Genomic DNA, 23,856 nt, shown 5'->3' with positions numbered 1-23,856 from the left:
CTGTCTTCATTGTTGCTAAATCACAGCTGACATTTTCCTGGCCTGGGACTGAGCTCTGGGTCTCCAGCCATTCCTTATAGGAAATGAGAAGGGGGAAGTCAGGGGAAACAGACTTTTCCAGGAGAGGCTGGCACGGGAGGGGCGGAGGACCCCTGGGACTGTGCTGACACTGATGATCAGGCACCTTCCTTTTCTCCCTCAGCTTCCCCCGCCCAGGAAAGGCCTATAAAGCTTCCTTCCTCTGGGAAGCACATCTATCCAGGCAGGCTCATCCCAGTGGCCACACAATGGCTCTTATCAGTCTCGGAGCCAGGCAGAGACTCAGCACACACCAAGTCTCACATATTTCCTGTTTCCACCCAACGGGTCAGGGGTGGGCCCAGAACAGCCATATCCTGCCTAGGACCTAAGAGGGAGCAATCCCCTTCCTTTTTCCGCCTTTCAATCACAGCTGAACTCACCCTTCTCAGTTGAGGAGGGACCCTGCACCGGGACATTAGGACAGTGTTTCTAAGTGTAGGCGGGGTAGAGGTGAGTTTGTGGAGGCGGGTTGGGACCCCTGGGCCCTAGAGCCAGCCCCAGGGCTTCATGAGTCAGAATAGCGATGCTATTAGCACTAGTGGTGTTTCTGAAGGGTTTTGGCAATGGTTCTCTCAGTGACTTGTCAACAGGCATATCATTTATATTTTCTAGATAACAGACTCCTGTGGGTAAGATAGAGTAGGATGGATCACAGATGCAGGTCCAGTCTCTACACTCCATGCCTATATTTTGGTCATCTCCCCCATCAAAGAAGTCACATACAAGTGTAAAAGCCACATTTATAATTATCCCTCAATGTAACAACTCACACAGAACAGACAGCTATGGCTCACTAGAAGCCTGGGGGGGGGGGTTAATTCTTTTTTTTTTTCTTCTTCTTCAGAGCTGAGGACCGAACCCAGGGCCTTGTACTTTCTAGGCAAGTGCTCTACCACTGAGCTAAATCCCCAACCCCAGGGGGTAATTCTTAACACTCAGTGGCTCCCAGAATAGAAGACAGAACCTAGAGTAACTGGAGTGATTCTCAGTCTCAGGTCACAAGACAGATGTGAGAATTACAGAGCAAGACTCCCCGAGTGTCTTCCCTTGGGAGAATGGGTGTCGAATCCTACTGGCAGAAGGCGATCCGCAGGAATAGGGAGGGACAGGCTCTATACATGGCACCTGCAGAATGCTGAGGCCTCTTGCTGCTAGGTCCTTCAAAATGTCTTGAGCACAGCTCCTCTGCTGTTTCCCAGCTAGGTCCTAGTAGGGCCCAGAGAGCAGAGCAGTGTTTTCTCTATGACTCATGATAGGAGTGGCAGCAGATGAGCTTGATCTAAAGGACCACCCAAGAGGAATGTGGCTGTGGCTCCTCCAACATCTGCCAACCCTTTGTAAAGGGCAGGTTGGGGACGCGGGGCCTCACTTACCTGCAGAAGCTAACCTGGGTCTATGCAACCTGCTCTGCTTCGGCCCAAGAACTTCCTGCTCAGATTCCACGTTATAGGGTAGAGGTAGGTACACCCTCACTCAGTAGTCATGGTACTTCAGCTGCAGACAGGATCTCAGGGCCTCTGCTCATCCCCATGGGGACAACTATGAGATGCCAAGACTTTGGGAACCCAGTGCTACTTGTTCCACCCAATTTATGGGGCCTGTACAAATGTGAACATCCCCCCATCCCAGGCCCAAGGTCCAGGATGGCGTGATAGGAATGCAGGCCTGTGCCAAATGGGGCATGTGCCTGGCACGGCTACTTGGGTGTGAGAGGGAGTGTTTTTGTGTCAGGGGAAAGGGAGGACAAAGAAATGGCATGTAAGCTAGTGGTCTTTTCCATATGCAGTGGACTGTCCCCAAGTCTTCACCATTGACACACTACTTTGTTTCAATCATATCTCAGTAACAAAAACCTGTATTAAACGGCCAGTTCATCTGGCCTGGAGAGAGCAGAAGAGTCTGGCTGAGCTCCCCTGGGAGGTGGGGAGCTGGAGGATACTCAGCCGCCTCCTCAGGGGCTGGGCCAGACCCAGCGCTCCTGGCAATGCTGAGGCAGAACTGGCTTCCAGCTCTAGCCTCCGCCCTGGATTCATTCACTCCCATCTGGGCTCAGATCTGTGGTTCAGGCTCACACAGTGCGTCATCCCTCAAAAAGTAGCGAAGCGGGATCTGCAGGGTAAAACAGGTGACAGAAGAGGTAAGCAGAGCTCTTACCCACTTTCCTAATGCCCCCACTACCCAACAGATACAGCTCCACAGGCATAGGATACCTCCCAGGTCTGTGCCCTCGAGTCCTTCAAAGTCACCTTCCCCTTCTCCCACCAGCACCCCTTACCTTGAAGGGCTGACTTATCCCTACTATAGAGTGCAGATTGTTGCTATAGTAACAGAGAAGAAACTGGTCATCACTTTCAGGGACATCACTGATGTTGATGTATACCTAGGGCAACAGGAACAGTGTCAGCTCTAGGGCCCTGGGCCCTTCCCAGTATAGTGGTAAATTAGCCAACACTTTCTTCCTTCCAGAAGACAAGAATATTTAGTCAAGTCTGCATGCTGGAGATGTACCTGGTTTGGGTTGTTGCTATAGGAGACTTGGTTGTCGCCAACCCAGACATAGGACACATAGTCATTAATGTGGCGCATCCCTACCTGTGAGTAGAGATCAGGCAATCAGTCAGTGGCTGAGGAGGGTATGAGAGCTAGAGGAAATCCTCCCGAGAAGGTGGGCTGGCTGCTGGGGCTGGCCAGTGCCCTGCCTTCCCTTCCCCAACAGGCCCTAAATTAGTAAGGGTCTCTGCAGTGAACAGGGGTAAAGTCCTCAGTGGTCTCTGGCCAGCTCCCGTGAGCCCCCATGGTGGATAAACTACGGGACGATGGACTCCCGGCCAGGCTGGTCACATCACCTTGTATAGTCCAATCCAGTCCCAGGGACTGCTGAGGAACTCTGGGGTGCTGGCGTAGCTGATCAACATGTCGTTCTCCATGGTCCACAGGCATTCAGTCATCATGGTGATCAGTGGGACAGACATCAGGGGGTTCAGCTAAACACAGGGGTGGGAGGTAGGCTGAAATCCTTAAGGCAACCGTTCCTTACTGTTTCCTTCTAGAGTGCTGGGGGCAACACAGACACCCAGAGCACTGGGCATAGTACTTTGCTAAGCTAGTCTAGCTGACCCTAGCTGACCAGCAGGAAAGAGAAAGGGCCAAAGGGGCTTGTCAGAGGGAGCATTTGCCCTGTTGTGGGAATGGGTCTAGAACCAGGCAGATAGGCCAGCGCTGAGGGTGAGTGTAGGTGGGGAAGAGGGACCTGCTTGAAGAAAAGAGGTCTGAAAGCTGCTCTTTCCCAAGGTTTTTCTCTCCAAGGCCCCAATGCAGTTTTGTGGGGAAATGCTGTGGTGAGAACAGCTGTAAAAATGGGCCAGGGCCAGTGCTGAAGCGGAGGGAGCAGACAGTTAAATGTGGCCTCCACTGCCTTGTTATTAGGTGGCAAGATATAAAAGATGGAGAGAGCTCTCTCTGCAACTTGATCTAGATACAATTAGGACAGATAAAAGGAAGTTCTACTTCACATAGTAGGTAATAAGCATGATGGAACTCATTAACCTCAAGGGAGAGTACCTAGAGGAAACAGAAGCCTCTTCACAAAGGGCCTGAACACGTTTTTGACAGAAAGAGCCATCAACAGCTCCTCAGAACCACTGGGATACCTGATCTGAGAGGAAAGGCAATCATGTCTTCCTGCAGGTGACTCCTGCAGATGGCCTGACATAACAGCTCAGCCTAGAGGGTATGGTGGTGTGGCCCAGCACAGCTACCCCTCTGCCAGGTTTTGGGAAGTCCAGAAGTTCACCTCCAAGTTGAAGGTCCCAGTGACAGGCTTATGGTCACTGATGCTGTACGCCATGTGGCTGGTGTAGCTCTTTAGCATCAGTGAGAAGTAGGAGGTTGGCAGACTGGAGACCATGGGGCTGGCCTGTGGCTGCCGCTTCAACCTCCACAGGATGCGGTCAGTCCATGCAGGCTTGCGTTTCTTCTCACTGGGGTAGACAAAAGAATGGGAAGAAGAAGAGGCACTGTCAGGACAGCAGAAGTGTGCCTCCTTGTGCCTGCTTCAGGGTCTCCTAGCAGTCCAGACTTCTGGGCTGCAACTGGAGGAAGCATGGTGTGGCAGGGCAGAGTATCCAGCAGAAGCAGCAGGAATTGACCAAAGACCCTCTGCCTAAGCCCATATTTTTATGAACTAAACTCTGATTCAGGAATATTCCATTCAAGGCACTTCTGAAAAAAAAAGGGGGGGGGGAAGCAGAAAAGGACCTAGGTTGGATTTTGAGGTTGTAGAGACTCAGACATGATTGGGGAATGCTTACCACAGGCTTGTGGTTAGTATGGCTACCACTCACCCTTTACAGTAGGGAGACTGAGTCTTAGAATGGGAGTAACTTTCCCAAAGAGTTACTAAGTGGTATATCCAGGACTCAAGGCCAAGCAAACAGCATGACCACAGAGCACGTGCTCTAAACCACCAAGCTAACCCTCTTAGGCTCCAGCTTCCTCCTCTGCAAAATGGAGATGAGAACAGTTGTTACCTCATGGGCTGCTAAGATGACAGATGAGAGGAATCACTTCTAGATCTAGAACAAGCTTCTGCATAAAATAGGCTCTCTGTAGAACTCGGTTACTGTGGTTAGACAGGGTCTCCTGAGTCCAGACTGGCCTCAAACTCTCAGTAAAGGTGAGGATGACTTTGAACTTCTCATCCTCCTGCCTTCATGAGTGCTGGGAGTACAGGGGTGTGCTCCCATGCCCAGTTTATGTAGTGCTAGTGATCCAACTTAGGACTTGTGTACATGCTAGGCAAGCACTCTACCAACTGAACTACATCCCAAGCTCCCACTGGGATTCTTTGTTCTCAAAAGTCATCAGAAAGTGCTCCAGGTTCTGAATTCAAATCCTTATAAAATTCAAAACCATGTAAGTAAAGTATGGCAGCATGCATCCGTAAACCCAGTGCTAAGGAAGGTGGAGGCAGGCAGACCGCTGGAGCTCACTAGCCAGCCAGTATAACTGAATTGGTGAGCTCCAGGTCAGTAAGCGGCCTTGTTTCAAAAAGTGAGGGGGAGCCAGGTGTGGTGGTGCACTCCTTTAATCCTAGCACTGAGGAGACCGGGGCAAGTGAATTTCTGTGAGTTCAAGGCCAGCCTGGTCTATATAATGAGTTCTAGAACAGCCAGGGCTATGAAAAGAGACCCAACTAAAAAAATGCCAGGGAGTAAAGGTATTTGTCCCCAAGCCTGATAGCCTGAGTGTGACCCTCAGAACCAACAGGGCAGAAAGCAAAAGTGAGAACCAGTTCTCAGGAGCTCCCCATTTGTCACTGCAAGTGCATCCCTACCACTAAAAATGTAAAAAATGTTTCAATTTTTTGAAAAAGGTAAAAGACAACAGATGAAGACAGCAGACATGGACATCTGGCCTACACACACATTCATATTCATTGCCTCTGTCTGTTTCTCTCTAAAAAGTCAACTGAAAGAGTTAGGCACGGTGGCTCACGCCTATAATCCCAGCACTCAGCTGGCTACAGTAGGAGGACCACTTTGACTCTGAGACAGCCTGGGCTACATCAACTTCCAAGCCAGTGTTGACCAAGAGTGAGTTCCTGTTTCAAAAGGGGAGCACTGGAGAGATGGCTCAGAGGTTAAGAGCACTGGCTGTTCTTCCAGAGGACCTGAGTTCAATTCCCAGCACCCACATGGTTATTTACACTCATCTATAATTCCAATCTCAGGGGCTCTGATGCCTTCTTTTAATATCTGGGACACCAGGTGTGCATGTAGTGCACAGATACAGGTAAGTAAACACACATAAAATAAAAAATGAATAAATCAAACTTTTAAAAAGGTAAGTGATGAAGACATTGATGCTGACCTCCATGGACACACACACACACAGGCACCCACATACACAAACACAAAAACCAACCAAACAAACAAAAAACCATAAGCAACAACAACAACAAAAACAAACCCAAAATCGAAGAAAAAATGCTTCCTAGTTGGGGATGGGGGAGTGGGTACACACCTTTAATCCCAGCACTTGGGAGGCAGAACTCATCTCTGATCTACAGAGTGGGATCTTGGACAGGCACGGCTGTTACACAGAGAATCCCTATCTTGAAAAACAAACAAACAAAAAAGCTTTCTTCCTCTAGTGACAGAAGCACTTGACCCCATCCAGCCCCACCAGCAGCTACTGGGTTGACCCCTCACTAAGCTCATCCTCCACACAGGGACACAGGCGGGCGGGTGGGCGGGCAGGCGGGCCCTGTGATGGTGGAGAGCCTGGGAAGGAGGAGAGCTGCTACTTCTGAGTTCTCCTTCAGCCGAGGATCCCTTTCCCCACAGCAATAAAACCTCATCTGATGATTCTCTACTTGAAAATCTTAAACGGCCAGCCAGATGCCTTAGCCTGTAAGTGCTTGCAGGAAAGCCTGAAGACCTGAGCTCCATTCCCAGAATCCATGGTGGATGGAGAGAACCAATTCCTGAAAGTCGTCCTCCGCGCTCCACGCCGGCTCAGTAGAATGTGTGCATCACACACACACACACACACACACACACACACACACACACACACACAATAACGCAATCTTCAGAGGGTTTTCCTGCATCTAATACAAGTCCTCAGACAGGCTTTCAAGGGACTCCCAAGGCTGACTCATCTGCCACCATGTGTGCAGACTCATTCTACTGTCCCGGCTCTGACGTGTTGCCGTCTAGAATACCCTTCACCAGGGAGTAACTGTTTCCCAGTTAGAATGTCAGCTAGGGTCCACGCTTGAGTTCTCGGAGCTTCTGTGTAGCTTCAGCAATGGTACAGACTCTGGCCCTGGATGGTCATCAGGCTCCAAACTACAAAACTGCAAACTCAACCTCTCTCCTCAAAAATGTCCATCCAGAGATCGGCATGGCAGCACACACCCACATTTGAGAGGCAGAGGAAAGCAGAGTGATTGGTCTCTGAAGTTCAAAGGCCAGCTTGGGCTACATAATGAGATGCTATCTCAAAAACACAAGATGGGCTCGGGGGCTCACATCTGTAATCCCAGCACCTGGGATGTGGGGGCAGGAGGATTAGGAGTTCAAAAATCAGTCTCACAATAAAGAGTTTGAGGTTAGCCTGGGCTACATGGGACTCTGTCTCAAAAAACAAAAAACCGGAGCTGCCAATATGGCTCAGAGGGTATGGACACTGCCACCAAACCTCAAGATCTGAGTTTGATCCCTGAACACATATGGTGGAGGAGAACCGACTTCTGAAAGCTGTTCCCTGATCCCCATCATGTTCACGCACAATATCAGTGTAAGAAAAAATTCAAACAATGAAAAATAAAGCACAATGAACAAAAAATGCCTCTAGTTTTAATGTACTGTTTCCCATGCCCCACCCACTTGGCGGTAGTCTCTGCCTCCCGCTTTCTTCAGTCCTGTTTTTACTAAATAGTCCAATGGTCTGCTGTCCCTTAAGCAGCAGCACACCTTTCAACAAGTGAGGATGATACCATGGCGAACTCGACTCTGGACTCAGAGGCCTATGGCCTCAGGCAAGTGAGGTCACCTCTCCACCTCTCAGTTTCTTGAACTTTGAGATGGAGTGATAACAGCACTTACTTCAAAGAAGCTGAGGCGTCAAGGAGTGGCCACAAAGTGGAGACTCTGGCCAAACCACCTTCTGCTTGTTAGGTCCTAAGGTTCTTTCCAGACTCTCACTCCTCTGGGTTTTTTGTTGTTTGTTCAGAGTCAGGGTCTTACTATGGACCCCTGCACAGCCTGGAACTCACTATGTGGACCAGCATAGCCTCGAACTCACAGAGAAAACATCTGCCTTTGCCTCCCCAGTGTTGGGATTACTGGAAAACTACCCAGCCAATCTCTCCTTAGTCATCATGAACATGAGTTGTAAGCCCAGCAAGGGTTACGACTTGTTAAGAGACACATGAATGTACTTCTCCTTCAAAGCACAGTTTCTCCTCAACTCTGAGATGGTTAAGAATACAGACCTGGGGCTGGAGAGATGGCTCAGCTCTTAAGAGCACTGGCTGTTCTTCCAGAGGACCTGGGTTCAATTCCCAGCACCCACATGGCAGCTCACAACTGTCAGTAACTCCAGTTCCAGGGGCTCCGACACCCTCACACAGACATACATGCAGACAAAACATCAATGCACAGAAGAAATAAAAACAAATAAGTACAACACAAAACAAACCAGCCCTTCTATCATGTTAGTGTCCTCAATCCTGAACCAAACTCTGCCTCCTTCCTCCTTAGTACTTCTCAGCCAGCCCTTCTTCTCATCTTTTCTTTAACATCTGCATTGTTCATCTTTTCCACCAAGGCTTACCCTATGTCAGGCAAGCAAGATTAAGAAGCAGTGTCAACAGGGCACGTGTGGTAGTCAATGTCCTTTAATCCTAGCAGAGGTAGGTGGATGTCTGTGGGTTCAGGGCCAGCCTGGTCTATATAAATTCCAGGCCAGCAGGAGCTATACAGTGAGACCCTATCTCAAAACAAAATAAAAACAAAAATCAACGAATCAAACCAGAGTCAATGAGACTGTTTTTTGCAGCGCTGGGCAGAACCCAGGGCACGCAGCCGACAACTATCACTGAGCCACACCCCCAGTTCCTGGAGCTTGTTTGACAAGCAAGACAGCAAACAAAGACAAATTAAATGTTATTGTATCTGTTGTTCAAGTTCTACATTTCTTACAATTTGAAATGGATCTGTAGTGTACTATGCACTGTGACATCTGTCTTATTGACTGCTCCAATCGCTCCAATAATCCTGTCTTTCATCTTTTAAAAAAGGTTTATTCATTTTTATTTTATGTGGATGTCTGCATGTATTTTTATGTACCATGTGCATGCAGTGCTCACAGACGCTCTGGAACTGGAGTAATAGACAGTTGTGAGGGGCCATGTGGGTGCTGAGAACCAAATCTGGGTCCTCTGCAAGTGTAACAAGTGCTGTGGGCCTCTGAACCATCTCTCCAGTCCCCAGGATCCTGTCCTACAAGTCACATTTTCCTAAAGCTGAGAGAAGCTCCTCTGTCCTGGTGGAGGCAGAATGCTTGCCCATATCTGCTGACTACAAAGGCTGTGCACCTTCACTGCGCTTCATTCCGTCCCGTCCCATCCCCCCCACCTCTGTGAACAGGTTAACTCCCTTCAGAGAAGACACAACTGTCCTACAGTGTAGGTCAACCTCACTAAGGCTTTCTGGCTGAATGGTTTGTGTATAACTGTTTCTCAAATGAATGAACGTGCCTTCACTTTCAGAAAACTAAAGCCACAAGATGCTGCAAGATTCTCTAAAGATTCTAAAAACCAAACCAAAAACCACAACAACAACAGAACCAATCTACTGACCCCAGAGTAGCTGTGGCACATGGTACTCTCTGTTTAGTTTCTGTGTATGAGAGCACTTTTCACTTCAGCTCCCTATACACAGCTTTTAAGTGCTCACTGAACTCTGGAGCATGGCTAAACTGGTCATGTGCTTAATGTGTCCGTGACAGTCTTGACTAGCTTTGATCATAATACCCTCTGCTCCATGCCCATTCTGCATCCATAATGGTTACTGTAACAACACCCGGTGCAATCCCCGACTCTAACAGGATTTCCCGCCCTGCACCCAGCCCCTCCACCCTCCCCTGTAATGGAGCTGACCTCGTTTCTCATTACATTTTGGCTCAGGACACTGCACGGCTGATGAAAGCTGCATTCTATGCTCTGCACAGAAATCACTCACAGTCACTGTGTATAGCTAGACAGACACAGAAATCACCTTCAGTCACTTAGGACAGCTAGACAGGTCAGGGTCTTGTTCCCACAAGGTGCTACTCATCAGTGCTGATGATGGACTAGAGCGCCTGTCCCTCTTCTCTCTAAACAACATTGCTGCCTCCTTCAGGATACTCTCCTAGGGCTGAGGTGTACATAGCTCAGAGGCAGAATACTTGCCTGGTACATGTGGGGCTCTGGGTTCAACCTCTCACTGCAAAAACCAACCAACCAACCCACCCACCTGTCCTTGACAAATAGAACTGACCCCTCCTGTCTCTGGCTGCCAGCTTCCTTTGGCACTTCTTCCAGTTCTGGAAACATACTGGCTGACTCCTAACCAAGCTAATCGTGACTTTTTGGCTCTCCCTGCTATTGGTGGGTCCCTTTGCTAGTCTGGCTTGAATACTTTTCTTGGGCTCCTGATTCAAACATAGGCTAGGCAGTGTCTTTATACCTGGGATGAATATAAATTATAAATTAGATCCGGGTTCTGCTCTGGGTAGCAAGAGGACAGCAATGGTTCACTGGGGTTTATTTTGTTTAGCAGTGTTAGGTATCAAACACATGAAGACTCTACCATCGGGCCAGATCTCCTGCCCTTTGGTTTTTGAGAGAGGACCCTATTATGTAGCCCAGGATGGCCTAGCGGACATGAATGATCCCTATGCTTCTGCCTCTCAAGTAGCTGGGATTATATTTTATTTGGTTGGTTTTTTTTTTTTTTTTTTTTTTTTTTTTTTTTTTTTTGAGACAGGGTTTCTTGGTGTAGCCCTGGTTGTCCTGGAAATCATTCTGTAGACCAGGCTAGCCTTGAACTCAGAGATCTGACTGCCTCTGCTTCCCTAGTGATAGATTAGAGGTGTATGCCACCATGCTAGGCTTTCCATCCTCTTTTTTTTTTTTTTTTTCTTTTTCTTTTTGGTTTTTTCGAGACAGGGTTTCTCTGTGTAGCTTTGTGCCTTTCCTGGAACTCACTTGGTAGCCCAGGCTGGCCTCGAACTCACAGAGATCCACCTGGCTCTGCCTCCCGAGTGCTGGGATTAAAGGCGTGCGCCACCACCGCCCGGCTCCATCCTCTTTTTGAGGCAGGATTTCTTACTGAATCTGGCAGTTATTGTTTGTCTGGTCATGGTCTGGCTGGTGAATGAGTTCCTGGGATCCCTGGGGTTACAGGCATCCACTTTAAAATGGGTGCTGAGAATCTGGACTATGTCCTTATGTTTGTGCAGCAGCACTTTACTAACTGAGCCCTGATTACACAGCATGTCCAAGCTTAGTGGCACTCCAGCGCAGTGGAGCTTCCTGGCACTGTTGTCTGAACTGGTGTGCCTGGTTTCCAGGCGGGCTCAGCAATGTCCACCACAGGAAGTGTCCACTGTTCCTGCCTAGACATCTCTTTATGGGTTCCAAGCACCACTGAAAACTCATAGCTCTGCAGCAGGCAGACCTAGATTCACATTCTTCCCAAATCACAACGTCTCTTCCTACCTGCCTTAGAAGTACCTGAAATCCATTCTCCTTATTTAAATTTACTTATTATTATACTGGTAGTTGGTGGTGGCGCATGCCTTTAATCCTAGAACTCAGGAGGCAGAGACAGGTGGACCTCTGTGAGTTCAAGGCCAGCCTGGTCTACAAAGTGAGTTTCAGGACACATACGGCTGTCATACAGAGAAACCCTGTCTAGAAATACCAAAAACAAATAAATAAATAAATAAAATACTAAAAAAATAAATTTACTTATTATTAGTGTGTATGCTTGCCATGGCATGCATGGAGGTCAGAAGACAACTTGTGGGAATCCCTCCACTGTGGGTTCTGGAGACTGAACTCAGGTCCCTGCACGGCAAGCACTTCTATGCACTCAGCCATCTTACCACCCTCCTTTTTTATACAAAGTCAGTAACAGCCCTGTCTGCCTAAGAAATGTATGTGAAGAATGAAGGGATGCAAGGCTTTTTGCACAATGCCTGGGACATGGTGAGAGCTCCATGTCAGTCACAGTGAGCTAGTATATAGCATCTGTCTCCTTCTTTCTGGTTTTGTCGTTTTGTCTTGATTCTCCCCTTTTGCTCCTGCTGGAAAGACTGGCTATGAATTACTGGGGTGGGGTGTTCTGTTGAAGCAACTCAGGGCTTTATACATGCTAGGCAAGTATTATACCAGAGCTACAGACGTAGCCCTACACTGAGATGAAGTACTATTGGTGAAAAAGCACCACCAAGCCAGAGAACCAGATCTGAGCCCAGCTCACCCACTAGCTAAGCCACCTGAGGGCCTGTACTTACTACCTAACCACCTTGTCAGACCTTGCCAGTGCCAGCCCTGATCCAGCTACGTACAAGGACTTCCAGTCTGCTGGCAGGCTCTCCGCTATGCCCTGGGGGAATTACACCCTACTTGTTAAGGATTGAACACAGGACCTTATAGGAGCTAGCCAACTCTTCTCCCACTGAATTACAGGTCCAGTTCACACTGAGGTCCTGAGGTGCTGGCCTCCAAGGCCCCAGCCAGTTCTTTTTTTTTTTTTTTTTTTTTTTTTTTTGGTTTTTTTTGAGACAGGGTTTCTCTATGTAGCTTTGCGCCTTTCCTGGAACTCACTTGGTAGCCCAGGCTGGCCTCGAACTCACAGAGATCCGCCTGCCTCTGCCTCCCGAGTGCTGGGATTAAAGGCGTGAGCCACCACCGCCCGGCTCCAACCAGTTCTTGAGGCCTTCCAGATTCCACGTTACTGCTCGAGTTCAATGAACGGCTGTAGAGACCATTCTCGCTGCAGCTGTGATCACATCAGCCAGCCAGAGCTTGTCCCCTTACCTACTTTCCAGCCTACTTTTGTTTCTGTACTGCCTCTTCTTGTGTGGACTGCCCGCGCCATAGCCCTTCCCTGCCTTGCTCCAGTCTTGAAATGGTGTACCTTTTCCCTGTCCTTCATAAAGACATTTAGACTGTCAAGCCATTTCCATACATGAAGCCCACAGCTACCTTTTGCCCAGGCTTGCTGTGGAGATACCTATTTCCCTTTTAACAGCAGCCACTTTGCTGGAGTCTCCCTCTCCTAACTTGACCCTAGACTGGTCAAGAAGCTGCTGCCAGAGCTGTTCTTGCTCTCTCAGGTTTCAGCAGTGAGCTGGCCCTTTCTCAGCTTCTTATAAAGTTCTTCAGGAATACGACCACCCCACCTGAAGAGACCAATCTAAATAATAATCACAGATCTCACCAGTGCTCACTGGGTACCAGGTCCTGGGTTAGGCAGGTCTCAGGCAACTCTGAGCCCCACGAGTTATGTATACTGATCATGCCCGTTTCGTGACTGAGAAGCCCAGAGCTAAAGCACCGTGCAGCTGAGGACAGCAGTGTGAGGGGCAGCTGGGGTGCCTCCTCCGTACTGTTCTCTGGGGACTGCACTTTTTCCTTCCTTCCTTCCTTTCCTTTGGGTGGGTGGGGTTTTGTTGTTGTTTGTTTATTTTTTATTTTATTAAAAGATTTATTTTATTTATTATATATACAGCGTTCTGCCTGCACACCAGAAGAGGGCACCAGATCTCATTACAGACGGTTGTGAGCCACCATGTGGTTGCTGGGAATTGAACTCAGGACCTCTGGAAGAGCAGCCAGTGCTCTTAACCTCTGAGCCATCTCTCCAGCCCTGTTTATTTTATTTTTATTCCATGTGCATTGGTGTTTTACCTAGATATATGTCTGTGTGAGGGTGTCGGGTCCCCTGGAACTGAAGTTAGAGACTGCCATGTGGGTGCTGAGAATTGAACCAGGGTCTTCTGGAAGAGAAGCCGGTGCTCCTAACCACTGACTCAGCTCACCATCTCCGGGTGGGTGTTTTTTTTTTAAGACAGGGTTTCATGTAACCCTGTCTGGCTTTGAACTTGTTAGGATGGCCTAGCCTGCACCTCACGAGTGCAAGTGTTACAACTGTGCAAAACCATGTCTGATTTTCCACTATTTTTCATTTCCTCGTATAGTATTTGACATACTCAGAGTCTGGGCAGGGAAACTTAATGTGAATAACTACCTCAGGTAACGCTTTTGTACCCTTGTATGGGGACTAGAAGGCCTTGGAAACTGTAGGCAAGGTTTTCCGGGATGCTCTGGTGCCTTCCCTCCTAAGGGCTGCCTCTGCTCTTGCCTATGTCCTTCTCCGTCAATAACCTTCGACCCTATCCTCCACTCTTGCTAACACCAGCCTTCCCTTCCACTCTCAGAGCAACCTGGGAAGCTCCCATAACCAGTGCCTCAGGGAAGGGCAGGACAGTCCACACTGAGAGCTGACGGCTGGATCCATTCTGCTTCCATGATTCCTCTATTCAGTGACACACCCGGACCTCCACCCTGCGCCCAAAGCTGGCTGGCATACTTAGACTTCCAGAGCCTCCTGGGCCCCGATTTCCTCCTCACCTGGTGTCATAGTTGTTGGAGTGCCTATCAAACTTGTAGGTGGGTGGAAAGAGCAGTGGACCTTCCTGGAACTCCCGGAGCAGCGGGTCCCGTCTCTTGGCAATGGAGAGCTGTAGATAAAGACACAGTCCCCATCTTCCTCCAGTCCTGAGGCAATAGGTCAGCACCACCCTCTTCTTGTCACTGCTTCAGCAGTCCCCACAGCTCCTGAAAATGGGACTGCACAGGACCAGCAGAAGCAGCTGGTGGTCATTTTCCCTGTCTATCCTTTCTCAATGGAGAGCAGACCTTGATTTCCAACTGTCTGGGGGTCACTAGAAGGCTTGTGTCGGGGACATAGGAAAGGCAACGTCCCAAAAGGGGTGGCATATTATCTTCCAGAGGTAACCAGGCTTGGGACAGGGGAGGCAACAGGGATACAAGTAGGCTGATGCATGTTATAAGGCCAGTGCTGGCCAAAGCTAATCTGGACCCCCCCCCCCTCTGCCTTGTTTTTAGGGGGATGCTAGGATTTCACACGGTAGCTTAGACTTGGCTGGAACTCGTATAGCCAAGGTGGCATAAAATTACAACAATCCTCTTGTCTTAGTCTCCTGAGTCCTAAGATTACAGGTGTGAGCTGCCAGTGCTCAGCCTGGCTCCCTATTCTTGAGCATGCTCATGGTTTCACGAGGTGAAGATCAGTACTGACAGTATGGTCGCCCCACCTCCATGTGCAAAACCTGGCTGGACTCATCTTCCCACCCAGAGAGAAGGGAGAACAGATCCCAGACAACTGGAGCGCTGCTGCTCTCTGGACACCTCACAGACCTCCATGACAGGTTCAGGTCACATACACACACACACACACACACTCCCAGACCCTCTGCTCACTTCACACACACACACACACACACACACACACACACACACACACACACACCCTCTGCTCATTATACACACACACATACCCAGACCCTCTGCTCACTTCACACACACACACACACACACACACACACACACACACACACACACACCCCTCTGCTCACTTGGTACCTGGTCCTTCTCCCACAGCTCGCGGTAGCACTGTCTTGTTATACAGTCCTGAACAAAGAGCAACCCAAAGTCCTCAATGCGAAAGTTCATGTCTCCAAACCACAGAATGAGGCTTCAGGGAAAAAAAGGAGGGCACCTGAGGGTCTGTGATGAGGTCAGTGAAAAGGTACAGGTCCAAGGGCTGCTGGGGAGGAAAAAGCTCAGGGGTGGGTAAGAAGCTAGACTCTAAGACAGCAGCAGATGAAGGCCAGGCAGGACATGCATGGGTCCAACAGGACAGTCCTTGGCACCAATGCTATTAATTAAGTCAAAGGACTTGCACAGATAAGGATATGACAAATACAGAGCAGCTCTAGCCCGCTGCTCCCCAACTGGCCATCTGGACAAGCTGAGAAACAGCCCCCGTGGTAAACTCAAGAACCACAAGGGTCTTGACCTAGGATGTTTACAAGTGTCTAGGGTTTCCAGGAAGGACAAAGAGGCCAGAGGAAGGCAGACATCAGGCAGGCAAAGCTGGGTGGTACAGCAGATGGGACATCAGGAAAGGGGTTGGGAGGCCTGGGAGATGGAGCACTACTGACTGGCAGCGAAGAAGACTCAGCAGTCAATGCTAGCCTGGGCTGGCGTAGGGGAGGGCAGGGGTGACAGTTTGCAGCTTCACGCTCACTCATGGTCCAGGATGTTGGGAATATCATAGCCCTCAAAAGTCTGACTCTCCAAGATTCGGTCAAAGTGCTCCAGCCGCTGCTCATTGTTGGACATATGGGGAGGCAGGTGGCAATTGATGATGCTGACATAGTAGCCATACAGCTTCAGGCAGATGTTGACTCCCCCTTTGTTCCCCTGGTAGGACAGGTGGGAAGAAGGGTGGATTGTATACACACGCCCCTTTTCCCATCCTAGGTCTGAGGGGAGGCAGTCTTACCTCCCCCAGGATCTCAGCCATAGACACCCAGCTTCCCAGCTAATTCTTCCATGCACAAAGCCCAATACCCCAATCTGGGATCTCAGGAATACCCAGGTCCTGCTGGGATGGCAGGGTTTGGGTTGGGGCATGGGGGTAGGTGTGCAGGGTCCTAGGCTACGCAGAATATCCAGGCTCAGTTCATTCCCCGTTTTGCTTAGCTCCAAAGCATCCAGCCCTTGTCAGCACACATCTCAGACGAGAGAGCTCAGTCCTTACCCAGTACCCGTAGAGGCCAGTAGGGGTAGATTTTGTAGAGATGATCTGGATGTAGGGCAAATGCTGATACTTGGCAAAGACCAGTAAGAGGAGCCCCTGCATACGGACTTGGGAGATCTGCAGCAGAGGGCAAAGGTCATTCATTAAACTGCAAAGGCCAATTGTATCCCTTCTAAGACTGACTAGAGGGATTTTTAAAAGAGTCTAGAACCACATGCAAAGCCTGCCCAAGAGTCTACAGAACCCAGGGTGCGTCTGAATTTCATTCTTTTCCCTTTTCTCTCTCAGCTGCCCAACAGTGCATTCTGGGAGCTGCAGTTACAGTTTCTGCTTACGGTCCTGGGGATGGAGGAGAGAGAACAGGCTTCTGGGGGAGCTTGCCACTAGAAAAGCACTACTCTTCCACCCAGCCTATGCACAACTGGGTGCTCTTCTCACAATGCTGTCCTAAGAGCCTCTGTATACTCCCCCATCTCTCAGCCTCTCTTCTTACAGATGAAGCAGGAATAATACCATGCCATATGGATGCGAAGATATTTGTTGTTGGCTCAATGATATTTGAGTGTCTGTATCTGTATTCAGGTGAACACTGTAGAAGTTATCAGATGTGCTATTCTGTTGATTACTACCTTATTCCTTTGGGACAGGGTCCCTCATTGAACCTGGAGCTGGCCTGGTGACCAGAAAGCCCAATGATCCTCCTCTGTCCATTCCCCCATAGCGTTAGAGTACATATGGCCATGTTTGAATTTTCATGTGGGCTGGCATCTGAACTCACATCTCCAGGCTATTGCAACACGTGCTCTAACCCACTGAGCTCTCTCTACATCCCGCCCCCTTTCTTGAGACAAGATCTTGCTAGGTATCCTAGGTATACCTGGAACTGACAATCCTCCTGCAAGGCTTTTTGAGTGCTGGGATTACAGGTATGTGGCCCCATACCCATTTTTGCTTAGGGATTCTTTTTCTTGATGTAGGGTCTCTCTGTGTTGCCCTGGCTGTCCTAGAACTTGCTCTGTAGACGAGGCTGGCCTTGAACTCAGAGATCTGCCTGCCTCTGTCTCCCAAGTGCTGGGGTTAAAGGCATGTGCCACCACTTCCCAGCAGCTTAGAGATTCTTAAACATAAGCAAAAACAAGAGAGAAGCTTCTAGGGTGCTGTTCTGAATCTTGAGTTGACCAATGGCAACTCAAATACAAAAATCCATTGACTCTACACTTACCGCAACCATCTACTTTTCTTCCTCCCCCTTTCCCCCCAATGCTGAGGACCAATTTCGGAGCCCTACGCATGCTGGGTAAGCATCTGAGCATTTTTCTATACATGTCCTAGCCCAGTGAAAAAGCACCATGAAAATGTGTGTGTGTGTGTGTGTGTGTGTGTGTGTGTTATACAGAACTAGAAAGTTAGGCATGTGGCATACACTGTGATCCTAGCACTTAAGGAGGTAGAAGCAGGAGGATCTGGAGTTTAAGGTTAGTCTGGGAAACAGGGGACACAGCTGCAGAAATGTAAATAAATAACTTCAGACTCTGTGGTTGAATGTCCATGAAGGCAATGTACACGGGATGGAACTGAGTACTGAGGACAGGCTCCAGAGCTGGGGAAAGTACCTAACACCCATGGAGAGGCTTAAGCTTTTCCCCAGCTTCAGCAATCACTGTCCCTGACTTGCTGATGTAGAACCAAGATTCCGGAGGCGGGGGAACTAGGAAGACTGCTTTGGGATTGCCAAAATGCCTACTATTGGTGGCTGCAGAGGTGGGGTGGGAAAAGGCCATCCCTAGTGACCCTCTCTCTCAGGGCTGGACTGTCTACACACACCACTCCAGGAGCTGTTTCCGGAGCGTGAGGTGCAAAGGCCAAGGAGGAAATCTCGGGGTGGAGAACTATACTGGGGCCTTCCAGGAATTATGAAACTTGATCCCACAGTCCAAGAGCAGCCCTAGCACAGTGGAAGAGTCAAAGTAGAGGGAACCCCAAACTCAGTACTGAACAAAGGAGGTACTGGAGCCTGAGTCCTCTGAAGTTGCTACAAATGTATATACTAACCTACCCTCTACCCTAAGTCTTCAGGTTTTTTGGGGGGTGGGGGTGGGGGTAGGGGGAGGGTTAATAGGAACTGAATCTCTGACCTAGCTTTAAGTGTTTTATCACTGACTACATCCCAAGTTTTCTATTTTTCCATAGTCACAACTATCTATGACAACAGAAGCCTGAGCAGGACTATATTATGAAGGACCAAATCCCAGAGTCAGGACAGAAACCAAGAAACTGGTAAAATTCAGGAGAAGATTTGCATTTAATCCTAACTAACAGAGCAGGTTTGGGCCACTGGGCTTGAACACAAAGACCAGTCCACTTTGTAAGTGAGCAGCAGGAAGTCAGGAAAAATAGCAGGGAGTGAGGGCAGGAGCAGCTGAGACTGGGAGGAGGGGTGGGGCTGTTAGGAAAAGCCAGAGCCTTCCAGGGAAAGTTCCAGTGTGAAGAGACCAAGGAGGAGGAGCTAAAGGACCGGCAGGAGACAACCAGACACTGGAGAGCAAAGAGGTCCCCTGAGTTCTCAACCCACAGCTGGTCAATTCCCACAAGGGACTGCCTGTATCTAGGGAAGGCGAGGGGTCTGCTTTGGTTCCTAGACTTAGGCTAGCTCTCAATTTTAGGAGGCCACATGAGTAGAATGGGTTGTGTCCCTGCCACAAGCTGAGCTAATTTCCTTGGCTCCATTCCACCCTACCAATCCCTTGCCAATTAGTCAAGGCTCGAGGAGGCATGGAGTCTTGGGAAAAAATGAGCACTGAGGGGGAGGTTCTTCCCTCCATTAGGAAATAGCTCCAAATCTCCTAGAAGAGGCCTCTCAGTTTGGTGGGGGTGGGGGGTTGGGATTGGGGGGACCAAGGGTTCTGGGGCTGGCATTATCGAGTCTCAGGAGGACTAAGCCTTGTATTTCTCCTTCTCAGAAGGCCACACAGCTGTTGCTCCAGCATCCCTGAACCAACTAGGTAACAGAATTAATACTGAGGAATAAAACTTAGCCAGGCGGTGGTGGCGCACGCCTTTAATCCCAGCACTCGGGAGGCAGAGCCAGGCAGATCTCTGTGAGTTCGAGGCCAGCCTGGGCTACCAAGTGAGTTCCAGAAAAGGCGCAAAGCTACGCAGAGAAACCCTGTCTCGAAAAACCAAAAAAAAAAAAAAAAAAAAAAAACTTATCCTAGAAAGGGAATGGAGAGAATTCTAGTATTTCCAAGCAGCTGTGAACTGGACACTCTGAATGGGTGTTTGTGTGTTGACTGTGGGTGTAGGGCAGAAATAAAACCCAGTGACCTAAAGCCTTCCTGCCATTATCCTATGGTTTAACTGGTCCCTCAGATTAAGAACTACTTTCCAGTACACCTGTCTTCCCCTCTCCTAACTTCCAGGCCCATCAGAACTTGATATTCATGTAATATCAGCAGGTTAGCCTGGGGATTACCTGTCAGTCTTAGCACACACTCATATAGCAGTAAAATATGATAGTTTAGAGCATGGGTTAAAAGGTTTGAAAGATCTGGATTCAGATCCCAGAAAGCCCATGTAATCTCTGAGCCCTGGGTTTATCTGTAAAGTATTTCAATTTCAAGATTTAAGAGTGTAAAACAACACATACCAAGAGCTTATTTACAATGTCTAACACCAAGCGAACACTCCATAAATTGGAGCAAGTACCACACTCATAGAGTTCACGTTGGGCAGTAAGTAGAGACTGGAGGGTGGGATAGGAGGGGGCACTGAGATATTAATAAGCCCTGCTGCAGTTCTACTAGGAATTCTCCCAAGGTGATAAATATCCAGGTGTGAAGTCATAGCTCAGCCTGAGGTACCCTGGAACAGCATAAGGCAGGCGAGAGTTTCAGGGAGCCAAGTGTAGTGTGAGCTTTAAACCTTTTTAGTGAATGGGAAAGAGCCTGAAAAGCTAAGTGAAAGAAAGAGAAACACACCAGACAAGCAACTGGGAGTCAGTGAAGGTGACACACATTCCTCCATTGCTCGTGAACTTTGAACTTACCTTGACAAAGTTCAGAGGGGAAAGCATATCCATGAAGAAAGTGCTCCATGGGTCTTCGAAAGCAGCATCAGAAAGAAGGCTTATGAGTCCAGAATTCATTTCCTGCAAACTGACCATTCCAAGTCAGAGGCTCATCCTCTGGCCTGGAGGACACCACTTCTCCCATAGACATCTGGTACTGGCCTCATCATACTGTCAGACCCGGTTCTGATGACCAAGATTTCTCCCTTCCCTAGCTGTATGGCTGTTGACCTCCAATCCATAACCATTGCTGACTCAGGACAAGAAACACAAGGCTAGACCCAATAAGGATGACAGCCCCTCACCTTCAGACTCCAAAACGAAGGGAGGATGGGTTACATCAGTCCTCCACAGGGATAGAGGGCCCTTCAGATACCTACCCAATGATATATATGTCCAGATTCAGGTCTTTGTTGTTCAGTTGAAGCAGGTCACTGAGGTTCACAGTGGGGGCTGCTGAGGCCACATTCCATGTCACAACATGTATACTGTGGAAAGGATATTAAAGAAAGTCACAGAGAATGGAGGCTAAGGAATGGACAGGGACCTAGACCTGTTAATGGTTCCCACTTCAGTGATCACGGGAAATGTGTCTGCATGTCTGTTAGTCTGTTGTTTCTGAGACAGAGTCTCACGATGCAGCCCAGGCTGGCCTCCAACTCCTTAAGTAGACCAGGCTTGCCTGGAGCTCACAGGGATCAGCCTTCCTCTGCCTCCTAAGTTCTGGGATTAAAGTTGTGTACCACCATGCTCAGCTTGTTTCTGCATCTTGTGGGAGGAAAAGAGGAAAAGGAGTAATGGACTATGAAGCCTTCCCCTTCCCCTTTATCTCCTGAGTCAGGAATCTCTTCCCTTGAACTGGTTCCTCTACACAGGTTCACAACTGCCCAGACCCCAGCAGCACCTGACACACAGCGCCAAAGGGAATGCGAGAGGGGTTTTGGCCAGGAAAAGGAACACATGGTGAGTTGGACAGCCATTGGCCCTCCCAGCTAGCTACACCTCACCCATCCTCTACGGCTCAGCAGCTCCGAACTCCCGCTCTTCAACCTACGGGTTCTGAAGAGCACCTAGAAGGTATCCGAGGTTGATTGTACCTGATCGTAGACCTCAGAGCTACAAGCACAGGAATTTCAGAAAAGAACAAAACAAACAGCATATTCTCTTCCTCACTCCTACCTTACCAATCCCTGGAGTACAACAGAGTCTACCAAGGCCGTCATGGAGCCTAAGTACAAGTTTCTAAGTAACAGGTTTTTCAATCTCTATCTCAACTGTCTTCTCTCTACAGGGAAACATCATCAGTTGGGGAATAACATTCCAATCTCAGCTCGCTACAAGCCCCAGACTACCAGGAAAAATAATTAGCAGCTGTCAAATACCACACATCCTAAACTGAAGTTCAGGAGGGTAAACACTTGTAGAGCCCTTGAGTGAGCATATTACTATAGCAACGCTCCAAGAAGCCGTCACTGTTCCCAGGACAGAGCAAGCAGGAGCTCAGACTCTACAGAGATAAAGCCTGTGAGTTCAAGAAATACCGAGGCACTGAAGCACAGGATCCTGAGGATCCTGAAAGGGAAGGGCAGGCTGTTCTAAAACATCTCTTGTCCATCAGACCCTGTTCTTAGAGGTACATGTTCTAAGAAGTGTAGCTTGTAAAAAACATTTCTTGGCTAGCTTAAAGCAACTTCCTGCCTCTCCCTATGAATATAAACAAAATAATACAAAAACCACATTTTCTCAGGCCCTCTGAGAGACTGCTACTTCGTCTGTTTACGGTCTCCCCCTGCTGTCCAACAGAGGATTAAGGCAGGTAACCCTTTTACTCAATGGCTTCTTGTATTCCCAGGCACTTAACTCTAAGTGGATAAAGAATAAAATTCGGGATTTGTCATCCCTGTTCACAGTTTTGGTGATTAGCAGCAAATCCATGCACCATGAGTTCCGCTCAATAGGACGATTAGCGGTGTTCCTCGTGATTAAATATCAAGCATGAGACGAGGCTCCACTTCTCTAAAGGATCTTATCTAAATCTGATTTCTAGAGATCATAACCGGACCAAGAAGACCCCATGATGTACTGCTGATGAAAAGTACGAACAAAATTCCTATTCTACAGCTGAAGGGACGAATGTCTTAGACACTTAGTAGTCTAACAGTGTGCTCCAAAAACCAACTGGACACTTGTTTGGGAAGCATCTGCAGTGACCAATTCCGCAGCCCAAGTTTAGGGCGGGTATCAGGTCTAACAGCCTATTTAACACTGGCCTGGAGGAATCTGGCGGTCCAAACTAGGGCAGCCCTGTAGGCCTGTCCTCTTGCTCCCACTGTGGTTTGGTACCCAGCCCCACAAATCAGACTGGATCGAAGACAGCGAGTACCGACCGGCCTACAACTGCGTCCTCACCCGAGTACACTGCCTTTCGGTGCGCTCGGCCTCTGTAGGTTCGCAGCCGACATTATTCCCGCGCCGTGACCCGGTAGGCTCGTGTCTCCGCGCTCCAGTCAGTGCGGGCCGGAGCAGCCCTTGGTCGCCGGTATCAGCTGCACTCTTCCCTCCGGGTTGTTTTTCTTCCGGATTCTGACTGCGCTTCGGCTTCCGTAGGGGGCGGATCGTGAGCGCCCAGGACTGTGGGGTGCGGTTGGGGCACAGAGGCGGGACTCTGCAGCGGGGCGAAACGCCAGAGGCGGAGCGGAGATGGCTCGGAGACCAAGAGAGGCGTGCCCTACGTGTGGTCCACCCCGACGCCACACGCCCCGCACCGACGTGCTTAGTGGGCGGCGGCGCGGCCGCCGGGGCCCCGCACTCCCAGCCTGCCTTGCGCGAGGGCGCAGGCGGGAGGAGCGTTGCGGCCGGAAGTCGCTGTGGCGCGCGGCCTCGGCTGCCTCGAGGCGGTCCGGTGGCGTGCGGTCCTCCCTGCTGTCTGCCCACCCTCGGGACCGGGTAGTGGGCAGGGTGGGGACGCTCAGTGTAGTCTGTCCGGCGCCCGGCCTCCCTCACCCTACACTTAAAGTAATTGCTGTGCTGTTTCTTGGCACCCTCTTAAGGGTCACAGAGCACTTGCATTCTTTTAAGTGACTAGCGGGTCGTCCTTTTGGTTTTATTTTCCCCGGCCACTCTCGCTGTTAAGTCCTGGAACTTGCTATGCAGACCAAGCCGATCCTCCCACCTCAGAGCAGAGATTACATGAGTGCACCACTACGCCCAAGTCAAACCTAGTTTTGCTAAATGCAAAGCACGTTTGGGATTCCCGGGCTCGGAAAATGAGCCATCAGTGAATGAAAAACAAGT

The 23,856-nt window shown here is 49.3% G+C and overlaps 1 protein-coding gene across 2 annotated transcripts; it reads right to left on the bottom strand.

Moving 5' to 3' along the window:
- Positions 1–1,918: 1,918 nt before the first annotated feature.
- Inpp5k (inositol polyphosphate-5-phosphatase K) lies at positions 1,919–23,260 on the bottom strand. Of its 2 annotated transcripts, XM_059271212.1 has the most exons (12): positions 22,972–23,260; positions 20,943–21,050; positions 20,542–20,650; positions 16,497–16,613; positions 15,981–16,156; positions 15,314–15,425; positions 14,279–14,388; positions 3,875–4,061; positions 2,928–3,065; positions 2,590–2,673; positions 2,357–2,461; positions 1,919–2,190 (listed from the first exon to the last, which is right to left on the bottom strand). In XM_059271212.1, the coding sequence occupies exons 1-12, from the start codon at positions 23,022–23,024 to the stop codon at positions 2,131–2,133; spliced, it is 1,359 nt and encodes a 452-aa protein (XP_059127195.1). In that variant the 5' UTR covers positions 23,025–23,260; the 3' UTR covers positions 1,919–2,130. The 2 variants fall into 2 exon arrangements, with proteins under 2 accessions (XP_059127195.1, XP_059127196.1); XM_059271213.1 differs by lacking the exon at positions 2,590–2,673.
- Between the last annotated feature and the right edge of the window lie 596 nt (positions 23,261–23,856).

Source organism: Peromyscus eremicus, chromosome 8a, assembly GCF_949786415.1.
Source record: "Peromyscus eremicus chromosome 8a, PerEre_H2_v1, whole genome shotgun sequence".
NCBI lineage: Eukaryota > Metazoa > Chordata > Mammalia > Rodentia > Cricetidae > Peromyscus > Peromyscus eremicus.
The sequence above is the reverse complement of the archived record's forward strand: the minus strand, read 5'-3'. Positions and strand labels throughout refer to the sequence as shown.

Excerpts from the sequence above, each read along its gene's own strand:
- Inpp5k (XM_059271212.1), bottom strand. The coding sequence starts at position 23,024 with ATGTCGGCTGCGAACCTACAGAGGCCGAGCGCACCGAAAGGCAGTGTA. Across the intron at positions 16,157-16,496 it reads CTGGCCTCTACGGGTACTGG|GGGAACAAAGGGGGAGTCAA; the intron begins GTAAGGACTGAG and ends CTGTCCTACCAG. Across the intron at positions 14,389-15,313 it reads AGCTGTGGGAGAAGGACCAG|CTCTCCATTGCCAAGAGACG; the intron begins GTACCAAGTGAG and ends CTTTATCTACAG.